Below are 12766 nucleotides of genomic sequence, written 5' to 3' on the forward strand. Positions count from 1 at the left end.
ACACTTTTACAGTCACACACTCGCTGCAGTATTTTGTTACTGGAGCTACACCTGGAATAAATTTCCCAGAATTCAGTGCTCTTGGTCTGGTGGATGGACAGCTGATTGGCTACTATGACAGTGACACCAGGAATCTGACCCCAAAGACAGAGTGGATGCAGAAGGTGAAGGATGATAATCCAGATTACTGGAAAACACAGACAGAGATTGCGCAGTATGGACAGCAGATCTTCAAAGACGGTCTGCATACAGCAATGCAGTTGTTTAATCAGACTACAGGTAAACACACACACAGTGGAGGTGTGTCACTTTCTAAACTCATCAGTTCTGATCAGTTTAAGATAAAGAAGTAAATCTTCTGTCTTTAATATGAGAGTAGTAGGTAGTGGCCAGGGGTGGCTGGTGTTTTGTGGGATGGGAGGGGCTTGGGGCCCTGTTGCCCCTCAGCAACCTTCCTTGAATATTATTACTGGCCCTCTTCATTGTCCTCCACCCTTTCCCAATATTAATGAAATCATTATTGTTATTATTGCCCAAGTACTAGCAGTGCGAAGGGTACTCTAGTTCTTCTTATTAAGGATTAAGGATTATTCTTTTTTTTTTCTTTTTTTTTTTTTTCAGTCATCCAGGCACTTTTGGGGGTCTTAACATAGACTTATATCTCATTGAACTGAACAACTTTCACACTGCATGTCATTAAGTCTAATCCACAGGAAGTGAGTTATTTTGAGTTGTTTGCAAAACACACCCAATAGAATTTAAAATACTCCTCCTAGGGAATTGATACAACCGCCACCAAACCCAGGCTAATATGATCTCAAGACATTGATACAACCGCCACCAAACCCAGGCTAATATGATCTCAAGACACTGATACAACCGCCACCAAACCCAGGCTAATATGATCTCAAGACACTGATACAACCGCCACCAAACCCAGGCTAATATGATCTCAAGACATTGATAATGCAGAATTGATGAGGGACTCTTGATTTCTCAAACGGTTCAGCCGTGAGAAGCCCTTAAACTTATGGCAAATAAAACGAAACAGGAAGTGGCTAATAACTTCTGTGTACATTAAGTGATCTACATGAAACCTTAGGATCATGTTAAGCATTGAAAACTGATCACACTGATGTGACAACTGTGAGTCTCGGTCATAGCGCCACCAACTGGCAGCAGGAAGTGTGTCACTTTTTGAAATCTGTAATATTTTCTCCCTTACTTTCACCTGATTTGGTTGAAAATCAGTCAGGATAATGTCAGGACATGGCTGATGTGAAACTGTGAAGGAATTTTTGATACCTTGAATCGTGTTACTATGGCGATGATTTACATGAGAACATAATAGAAGAAAATGAATCTTCTCATATCTTACGGGTGGAAAGGCCTAATGTTCCAAAATATTTCCCATAGAGAGTGTACATGTTTATGAGAAAGGCCAAAATAAATGTAATAGTAATTCGTTACAGTTACTTATGAAAATGTTAAAGATTACAAATAAGGTTTGAATATTACAAGAAAGATTACAAATAAGGTTTTTTGAATGATATTAATTTGTTGTTAGAGTTTGTTAAAGTGCTATTCTGATGATTTTGATTGGTTCTCTGGTTTGAATTTGCGGCACGTCTGCCAATTACGTTAATCCACATTGCCGCTGAAAGCTTTAGGCCACTACACTGTCTGAGAGTGACCACCATGGCGAGTGATAAAAATGCATTTCAGTCCTGGAAATTTAAAAATAATTTCATCCTGAAATCCAATAAGGGGCAAATATAACAGTTCAGGGGGAAATTTGTTTGCCAGCTGTTAAAATGCTTTCAGCATCAAAGGCTTCAATGTTGAACCTGAGGAAGCATGTGCAGGTATGGAACCTAGCCTTTCTTTATTTTATAAAAGCATATGGTTTTTGTCATTATTGTGAGTGTACAGAACAGACCCTTTAGTTTGGAATGATGTATTACTCGTTTCTGTATAATAAAAAGTGACGGAGTGGTCAGTTGATTTACTGAAGCTGCTATGTGGAAAAAAATCCACCAAAATGTGCCAGCGTGTTCATCGAGCCCATAGTGTACTCAAGACCTGTATTCAAAACATTCAGAACAAATTAGCTAGTCTGCTAGCTGCCTTTACCAGGCACACTTCTATTGATGAACCCTTTGACAGAAAATATATAGCTCACACTTTTCCTCCTTGAAAATGTGTTGGTGTCAGATCTAATATAACTTAGTTATTTTAGCGCTGTAGCGTACATTATGATGACTCTTTACAGATTGTTTTTTTTCCAAGGCATTGTTACTTGCCAGTGTGTCCTGTCATAGCTATGCAAAGATCTGATTCCTAAAACAGTATTAAACAGTTTTTGTTATGAAGTCTGGTTTTGTGGCTGTGCTTCAAATTAAATTAATATAATCTTAATTCAAGTGATGAAGGATTTAAAATTCTAACAGTAAACAGAGTTGAGTTCTACTGTAAGGTTAACCCTGCCTGGGATAAATGTTTGGAAATGATTTAGTTGAAAATATCCATTAGAAACTTAAAAGTAATCCAAAAGTAATCAAATGTAATCAGTTACTTTACTTTTATAAAGTAATTGAAAAGTTACACAACTTATTACATTTTAAACAGGGGAATCTGTAATCTCTAACCTATTACATTTCCAAATTAAGCTTCCCAACACTGCTTGCATGTATATGCATGAGAGCTGGTAAACATTTAGATCTCATTGAGCTAAATGATGTTCATCCACCTGTCATGGGATCTGCTTAACAGGAAGTCAGTTATTTTGGAAAGTTTGAAAAACACACCCTATGGAATTTGATTTACTCCTCCTAGGGGATTTGTATGATTTTGACCAAACAGGGTCCAATATGATCTGAAGACATTAAGGATCTAAAGTTTATAAGGGATTTTTGATACACTATATTGCCAAAAGTATTCGCTCACCCATCCAAATAATCAGAATCAGGTGTTCCAATCACTTCCATGGCCACAGGTGTATAAAATCAAGCACCTAGGCATGCAGACTGTTTTTACAAACATTTGTGAAAGAATGGGTCGCTCTCAGGAGCTCAGTGAATTCCAGCGTGGAACTGTGATAGGATGCCACCTGTGCAACAAATCCAGTCGTGAAATTTCCTCGCTCCTAAATATTCCACAGTCAACTGTCAGCTGTATTATAAGAACGTGGAAGTGTTTGGGAACGACAGCAACTCAGCCACGAAGTGGTAGGCCACGTAAACTGACGGAGCGGGGTCAGCGGATGCTGAGGCGCATAGTGTGAAGAGGTCGCCAACTTTCTGCAGAGTCAATCACTACAGACCTCCAAACTTCATGTGGCCTTCAGATTAGCTCAAGAACAGTGCGCAGAGAGCTTCATGGAATGGGTTTCCATGGCCGAGCAGCTGCATCCAAGCCATACATCACCAAGTGCAATGCAAAGGGTCAGATGCAGTGGTGTAAAGCACGCCGCCACTGGACTCTAGAGCAGTGGAGACGCATTCTCTGGAGTGACGAATCGCGCTTCTCCATCTGGAAATCTGATGGACGAGTCTGGGTTTGGCGGTTGCCAGGAGAACGGTACTTGTCTGACTGCATTGTGCCAAGTGTAAAGTTTGGTGGAGGGGGGATTATGGTGTGGGGTTGTTTTTCAGGAGCTGGGCTTGGCCCCTTAGTTCCAGTGAAAGGAACTCTGAATGCTTCAGCATACCAAGACATTTTGGACAATTCCATGCTCCCAACTTTGTGGGAACAGTTTGGAGCTGGCCCCTTCCTCTTCCAACATGACTGTGCACCAGTGACCAAAGCAAGGTCCATAAAGACATGGATGACAGAGTCTGGTGTGGATGAACTTGACTGGCCTGCACAGAGTCCTGACCTCAACCCGATAGAACACCTTTGGGATGAATTAGAGCGGAGACTGAGAGCCAGGCCTTCTCGTCCAACATCAGTGTGTGACCTCACAAATGCGCTTCTGGAAGAATGGTCAAAAATTCCCATAAACACCTTGTGGACAGCCTTCCCAGAAGAGTTGAAGCTGTTATAGCTGCAAAGGGTGGACCGACGTCATATTGAACCCTATGGATTAGGAATGGGATGTCACTTAAATTCATATGCGAGTCAAGGCAGGTGAGCGAATACTTTTGGCAATATAGTGTATCTCAAACGGTTCAGCCGTGAGGAGCCCTTAAACTTATGGCTAATAAAAGGAAACAGGAAGTGGCTAATAACTTCAGTGTATATTGAGTGATGTACATCAAAACACAACTGTATGTTAAGAGAAGAAAGGTGATCACACAGACATGACTACTGTGAGTCTTAGTCATAGCGCCACCAACTGGCAGCAGGAAGTGTGTCACTTTTAGAAATCTAATGTTTTGTCCCTTCCTTTCACCTGATTTGTGAAAGGAAGTAAAGGTAGTGTATCACTTTTTGTGATATTTTGGGTGAAATTTATGGAAAATGTAAAATGTTCACGCTACAGTGATATTATATCATGAAAGTAGGGTGTTTAAGTAGAAGCTGCAATGGTGATTTCCTCATCTCAAACAATTTATTGAAACAAAATCCAACAACAGTGGTGGGTATACCACAACAAAAAATGTCTCAATAATTTGTCATGTGCCCTTGACCATCAATTACAGCTTGACAACGACGTCTCATGCTGTTCACGAGTCGACTTATTGTCTGCTGAGGCATGGCATTCCCCTCTTCTTGAAGGGCGTCCCTCAGGTCATTGAGGTTCTGGGGTGCAGGGTTACGAGCCTCTACACGGTGAATCAGCTGATCCCAGAGGTTTTCTGTGGGATTCAGGTCTGTAGAAAATGCAGGCCACTCCATTTGAGGTACCCCAGCCTCCAGCAGCCGTTCCCTAATGATGCGACCTCGATGAGCTGGAGCATTGTCGTCCATGAAGATGAAATTAGGCCTGTGTTGTTCATGCAGGGGCACAATGACTGGATTAATGATGTTATTCAGGTAGTATTGGCTTGTCACTGTACCATTCACAAGATGTAGGGCAGTTCTGTATTGAGTAGACACACCTGCCCAGACTGTAACACCACCACAACAGTGGCTGATGCATCTCCGACATTGTTGACGGCCATCATTTCTGCTCAACGTGAATGGACTTTCATCAGAGAACAGTACTGAGGCCCACTGTTCACAATGAAGTGGTCATCAATGTGGGATGTGGCCAAAGGACATGCATGCATGTACCGACTGTCACTGTGTATCATCACACTCTTTACTTGTTATGGTTTTTTTTTCACTTTTATGTTATATGTTTGGTCCAAGGGATTTTGTATTTGACACATATATAAAAAATAAGGAGTAAAGTGTGGTGTTTGAGTGGAGAGTGTAGAAGGAGATGGAGCTCAGCTGAACCTCATCACACCCACCTATGGGTCTGTGTGTGTGTGTGTGTGTGTGTGTGTGTATTTGTGCAGGAGTTCACACAGGGCAGAGGATGTATGGCTGTGAGCTTGATAACGGAACTGTAAGAGGATATGATCAGTTCGGTTATGATGGAGAAGATGCCATCAGTCTGGATCTGAAAACTCTCACATGGACTGCAGCTAAACCACAAGCTCTGACCATCAAGAACAAGTTGGATCCTGATGGTATTTTAACGATAACAGTGAAGGACTTCCTGGAGAATACATGTACTGAGTGGTTAAAGATGTTTGTGTCTTATGGCAGAGAGACTCTGGAGAGGAAAGGTAAAGTGTATAATCTGTTACTGTAACACACACACACACACTTCTCCTGTGGTCTGGTTATTTAAATCTTAAATTAAAAATGAGTGTAAAATAGTGCGAGGGGGTATCATGGAAATGAGGAAGTAGACAAGACCGCCTTCTCACACATTGAGCTTTTTATCTTGCTTTTCAGCGCAGAAAGCACACAAATCCACACACAGATCTTTGTGTTCAGCTGTTTGTATGATTAAAAGTGTAAATCTATTTTTCTGTCCAACTCTAAGCTCTTTCACATCTTTGTAGCAGAAAATATTGATCACATGACCAATAACACTGACCTTCACTGAGGGGGAAATGAGGTGACTAGGTTCTTCAGATAGTTCAGTGTGTAAAGTGACTTTTCCTGGTGTTCTTTACAGAGCTGACGACTTTTTTGACTTTTCTGTAGCAGCTCTGTGTTCTGAGATTAGAGTCTGCTGCTCTGAGTTCTCTCTCAAACTCACACAATCCCTTTAACCCTTCAGTAAACACCAAACCAGAGAGAATCCAGACACCCATCTGGAATGATTGACACTTCTGACCCCCTGGAAGGTCACCCCCTCTCTCTGTCTCTCACCAATCTGTTGTCTTGATTTTCCTGCATGAAAGATGCAGCACTTCTCTCACAATAAACAGAGAATGTTTTAAGTTCATTCATGTGAAATAAAATCCATCAGTGTGTGTTCGATTTACAGAAAACATTCCACAACTTTATTAACGATTATAAGTGTATTTATTAAGAAGACACCATTTAAAGATTTTATACACATTGTAACAATGATTATAAATGATGATTTTTCTCCTTTCCTGCAGAAACCATTCCATCTTCACTAAAACACAAACTGGTGGAAACTTGAACGTCCTCAGCAGGAATACAGATTATTCCTCATCGGGGTTCACATGAGTTTCTACATGAACAGAAGAAACTTTTAATATCTGTGTGTCTCTGCAGATCCTCCTACAGCATCAGTGTTCCAGAAACACTCTCCTTCTCCAGAGGTGGTGTGTCACGCTACAGGTTTCTTCCCCAAAGCAGTGAATATCACCTGGAGGAAGGACGGAGAGGACGTGAACGAGGACGTGGAGCTCAGAGAGACGTTACCCAACCAGGATGGAAGCTTCCAGAAGAAAAGCATTCTGAAAGTCCCAGCTGAGGATCTGCAGAAACACACCTACACCTGCGTGATTCAGCACAGCAGCTTGAAGGAGGAGTTAGTCCTAGAAGTACCAAAAGGTCCTGATCAACTCCACATACAGTATAAACAATAAATCTGATTTCCTGATGCAGCAGATAATAAAGACTCTGTGCTGATTTAACAGGTGGAGGACTGATGCCTATCATCGTTGGTGTTCTCGTGGCTCTCGTTGTTCTCGTTGCCGTTGTTGCTGGAATTATGGTCTGGAAGAAGAAGAACTGGTGAGAGGAGGAAGGAGGCAGATGTGAAGTTTTCAGAGAACAGATTTACACTTTCTAATTCTTGAAGGATATTTGATGAATATTTTGCTTGTTTTTAATTTGAACTGAAACTGATAAATAACCGTCTGTCCATCATCTGTGTTTCAGGCTTCAGGCACTCTTCAGAAGCCTCTGAAGAGTCTTCCTCCAACCACTTATAAAGTGTGACTGCGTCTTCCTGCTGAACTGAGAGAGTAAGACATATAATATAAAAATATATATATAGAATAATATATAGAATAAAAATCTGTGTGGGGACTGAAAATCCAGCATAAAAACCTGAGCTCACATTAAATCTCAGCTCAGAGCTGATCCTGTTTCTTTCTCTGTTTTTCTAGGAGAGACCAGGAGATGGAGATGAGGACTGTGGTTCAGTGAGAAAGTCACATGACTAACGGTTAATCAGAGAACATGTGATTAATCACTAAATAATCTTTTGATCACATGACTTCACTGCTGCTTATATTTTAAAGATATTTACAGTACTGTGCAAAAATTTTAGGCAGGTGTGAAAATGCTGTAAAGTAAGGAAGCATTCAAAAATAAAAATGTTGAAGTTTATTTTTATCAAGTAACAAAATGGAAAGTAAATGCACAAGAGAAATCCAAGTGAAGGGTTTGTTTACCTTCTACAATGGCGAAAACCCCAAATAACATGGACGTTTTCATACTATAAACATGTTACAAACAGACAGTCTCAGGACGACGCCACTATGCAACAGCTTCAATCTTACCTGGATCAGTTGCCACCACCTCAGCAGATATAACATGCCATGTTATACAAAACATTTTATCTCTGGCTTGAAGAATGAACATTTCTCTAGCTTTGCCTTGAGTCCCTCCCTCTCTAGGTGACCCAAGACAATCTCCAACTTCTCCAAGTGCTGGGTTACAGAAGAGGAATACACAAGATCAAGAGGAGCAGAGGACTGAATGCTGATCACCAAACAGCTGCTCCATTAACCTCTGGAACATGCTTGGAGCATTAAAGCCCAAAAGGCTTATAGTTCCACTCAAATAATCCAAACGGTGTACAGAATGAAGTCTTTGGTCTATCCTGCTCAGAAACAGGGACCTGCAGATACCCACTAGCCAAATCCAAAGTAGAAAACCAGCGGGCCCCGGCTAACAAATCCAGAGACTCCTCGATACGAGGTAAGGGGAATGCATCTTTCCTAGTCTTGGCATTCAGGTGCCGATAGTCAACACACATGCGCAGACTATCGTCCTTCTTAATGAGCATAACTGGTGATGTGTAAGGACTACTACTTTCACGAACTATGCCAGCTTACAACTGATTGATATGAGTTTTTACCACCTCATATTCAGAAGGAGGGATCCGTTGATATCGCTGACACACTGGGACATGGTCTAACAAGGGGATATCATGAGAAATAAGGTGCATGCAACCTAGATCACTCTCATGACCTGAAAACACTGCCTGATATTTCTGCAGTAGGGCTCTAACCTGACCCTGCTCTGAACTCGACAAAACAGACAGATCGAGAGACTATCTGCTGGGACAAAGATAAGTCCCCCACACTATGGGACTGAACGGTGGCCACTACTGGCTTTTCTTCAATGATGCCTGCTGGTAAACTAATGACAAACCTCCCTCAAATTACCCACTACAGTGGTAGGGTGAAGCATCACATCCACATTGCCGACATTCACCACAGGCACATATACTGAACTACTCTCACCAAAGCAGGTGATGCTAAAATCTCAGCTGGGAGACCCAACTCAGGAGGCTCAACAAAACTATGTCCAACGTACTGGGCAGAACAGGTTGCGGCCACCAACTTAATCATGCCACCTGGGATGTGACACACTACGTCCCGGCACCTGCACACATCCCACTTGATTGGAATGTTTAACACTTACTTGCTGACAATATTGCATCACTCTTGACACACCTGGTGTTTGTGTAACTACAGGTAGGTCAAAGAGGGCAGTGCCATGCTGGCGAAAGAGCTCCTGATAGCACTGGCTAAGGATGTTCATCCCTAACACCCCAGGAACACTTGAACTCAAGCCACCAGGAGGATCTCAAACCACCAGGACACCACACCCCATGACCAACTGGCCACAAAGTTCTACATCCAGCACCAAATACCCAATATAAGGAATTGTAAGCCCATTAGCTGCACGAAGCTGTAGCCACTGACAATTCTGGAGACGATCTTGACCCCAGGGTTCAAAGTGGTGTCAAACAACTTTCAGTAATTGTGGACACCATAGAACCTGTATCCACTAAGCAGGGCACTGAAACACCCCCTATCAGCGCAACCACATGTGGACAAGCAGAGATCAAATGGGAAACGGAGCTGTATACACCTATCCTGCTTGAGTCATTTACTTCTAAAACTAGTTTTCAGACGGTTGGGACTGTCCTCTCTCTGCTGTAGAGACCTGCAGCAGGCTGGGATGGGTGTGGAAAACGTCGTTCCCCGTCACATTCTCTGGCAAAATGACCTTGTCATTGACACAGTCTACATATAACTGGACCAGAACGAGGGGACAGACTATGGTTATGTGGTGTTTGAAAATGGGCAAAGGTTTGAGTAAGTAGATTCAACTGCTGTTACTGCTTCAACATCTCTCAATTCAGCCATCTCCGACTGCTGTGATGACCTAGAAGTGTCAACCACTGTCCCTCCATGTACCCCATACTGAATACCAAAAGCTAAAGGAACAGACTGACTACGCCCCCCTTGCCCCCTAGGCATCCCCTCTTGTTCCCACCTCATAGTTTCACTACGGACATCTAATAACATAGCAGTAGGCTGGCGACTAACCAACTGCTTAAGTTCCCATCTCAGTGAACTATCAGCAACGTGCTCAACAAATTGGCCCTGCAAAAAACATCCACATTACAAATAGCATTTGGTGCCAGATTCTTAACCCTTTCCAAAAGACCCATCACTGCAAGAGAATATTCTAAGATACTCACCTTGTTTTCTAGAAAAGGCGGCCTCTTGCAATGCTACATAAGACTGAGAGCAACCATAAAGATCACAGCGCTTTAATAGTCTTGTCAGGGTCTCAACGTTCTACCTCAGGACGATACCTAATCTCATCCCGGACCTCACCCTCCAAGTGGTCAAACAAGAAGAAAGCCCGGTCTAGAGCTGACATGACATAACCTCATGCATACCTGGGCCTCATCAACCCATTCATCAATACTTGAACCTGATTTACCATTAAACAGCACCAGAAGGTTGGGGTTGGGGTGTAACAGGTGTAGCACTAGAGGAATTAGGCAAAGCTGCCTAAGGAACAGGCAAACCACCCAAAACCTGCTCCTGCTGCAACCTTGCATTGTCAGCTCTTAACTGGGCAACCAAATCTCTCAATTCTTGTAATTCATCCTCCATTTTAGAACATTTTCTCCTTTCTTTTATTAAAAAAAAAAAAAAGAAAGGAGAAACTTACCACTGCAAAGAAAGGGCTACCAATAATACAAAACTCGAACACCACACTACTGTTCTGTTTCCAAAAACACCAAATCCAAAATGCAAACAATTGAATAAAGCAACAATGTCTCTGATACCAATTTATAGTGATCCTGCCGACTAGGCCAGTATGTGGCAGGAGTGAGGGGTAAGGAAAAGAGGTTGATAAAAGCTATGAGTTATCAGAGAAACAACATCACGCTATCTGGCTACACCACCTTAGGAATTTCACCCAAGGAATTAACAATGCACAGGTTCGAATCACTGATATTGGTCAGAGACATTGGCCACAATTCAACAATAAGTTTGACAATTCACATTAAATAAATACAACTGCATTCATTTCTTCATCAGTAGAGCACAAAGGGTCAACAAAAGGTCAAAGCAGGGAACTGGAGCCCAGAACAGAGGCAGAGGGTTAGACTAACCACTCCACAAACATACATTCCTTGCACACACACACACACACACACACGTGCAGATGATCACAACACATGGTGAGGAAAACACCACCACCACCGACGGACCAGTCCTCTACACCAGGTGCCCAGGCCCTATGAAGACAAAGAAGATACACGTCAATGGACAGAGCAATGAAATAACCTTTCACTGAGTCTGTCAGTCTCAGCTAACCAAATTTACAACAAATACAAAAAAACAATAAACATTTACAAACCAATAAACCCACTCAAATCATCCACAACAATCCAAACATAAAATAATGCAAAAGTAAAATAATAAAAAAAACAATTCAGTAAATCAAAATGTTCAACCAAAACAAAATTAACAAAAATACAGAAAAAAAATACAAAAATAAAGTAAACAGTTAGCTGAAGCTAGAGTAAAACTAGACTAGAGTAAAATTACAGGCCTTCCTGGGAAACCTATAGGAAATGAGACCATTAGTATTACCTCATGGAATTAGGCCACCCAATCCAGAATATACAACCATATTAAAGCTTACATACCAATCGTCAAATCCTTTAAAAGGAAGCTTTCCATAGGAAATTAAAACAGGAAAATCCCAATCTGGCGGCTGCATCAGGCACTCATGACTAAAACATAAAAAAAAGGAAATCCACAGGATTCTAAAATGTATGCCCGTGCTTCAGAAACATAACTCATTATAGCTGCAAGCTGTTAACAAGCATTTACCCACATACATCCCATACCTTCTCTGATGTCCACATCCGGTTTGTACAATAATGACAGTGACCCCATAAGCGAAGGATAAGGCCGGCAATAGCAATGGAAAGTGAAATCACACTCGGAAATCGCAGTCTCTAAAACACATTAAACATGATATTAATGATGCACGTCTTATAACTGAAAATATATATACTTATACGAAACAAGCATTGCTTTTACCTTACCGACACCGGTATCCACGTTAGGTTCCTACGACACCAGCATGTTAACGACGCAACGTCTAGTACAAATGATGTATCCCAGGTGGCACGCATACTTCCGTTTTTTTATATGCTACCGAGCGCCACCGATTGGCTAAAACGCCAAACAATTAACCGTAGGGGCAACTGCCCCTCCTGCCACATATGGTTCAGTTTAGCCAATAAGGTTCAGGAGAGTCCTGTCCAATCACAGTTTAATATTAGCAAAGGCCAATATTTTGGCATCATGCCAAAGTGGGGAAAATATAGAAAGTCCTACCGAAAAGAATGGGAGAGCGACCCATATTCTATTATATATATATATAGGACCGTCAGGGCCAGCAAGGCCTTCTCTGCTGGTCTAAACAGCAGTGATCTGAATCATTGACTTGCATGTTAATATATTTAATATATTTTTCCATGAATGTGTATTAAATTATTCCCAATAGTCTATTCTCTACATTTCACAGCTTTTCTCTCGGTTGCGCTGCTTCCAGTAGTGTATATTTATGATAAGAGTATTTATCCAATCATATTTCAGCTAGTGGCTGACATCATGTGTTGCTTGGCCTTCAGAATCAATAGTGCAGGCGCCCGAAACTTAAAATAAGTGGCAATGAAACTGTTCCATTAACCAATCAGATTTCGAGTTGGCCGTCTAGCAGGCATGCGATTACGTCAGCAATTTCCCGTCCTTGGATTGGATAATTGGAGTAGTCAGAGGCAGCG

General features: G+C 41.7%; 1 protein-coding gene across 1 annotated transcript in view; it reads left to right on the top strand.

Moving 5' to 3' along the window:
• LOC131343802 (BOLA class I histocompatibility antigen, alpha chain BL3-7-like) overlaps nt 1–11865 on the top strand; it is a 16302-nt gene extending 4437 nt beyond the window's left edge. The window contains exons 2-7 of the mRNA XM_058375740.1: nt 13–279; nt 5448–5720; nt 6691–6972; nt 7059–7155; nt 7303–7388; nt 7533–11865. Of these exons, the coding sequence (XP_058231723.1) occupies nt 13–279; nt 5448–5720; nt 6691–6972; nt 7059–7155; nt 7303–7330 (947 nt within the window). The 3' untranslated portion in view covers nt 7331–7388; nt 7533–11865. The remainder of the gene's footprint in view (nt 1–12; nt 280–5447; nt 5721–6690; nt 6973–7058; nt 7156–7302; nt 7389–7532) is intronic.
• The last annotated feature ends 901 nt before the right edge of the window (nt 11866–12766 follow it).

Source organism: Hemibagrus wyckioides, linkage group LG22 (assembly GCF_019097595.1).
Source record: "Hemibagrus wyckioides isolate EC202008001 linkage group LG22, SWU_Hwy_1.0, whole genome shotgun sequence".
Taxonomy (NCBI): Eukaryota; Metazoa; Chordata; class Actinopteri; order Siluriformes; family Bagridae; genus Hemibagrus; species Hemibagrus wyckioides.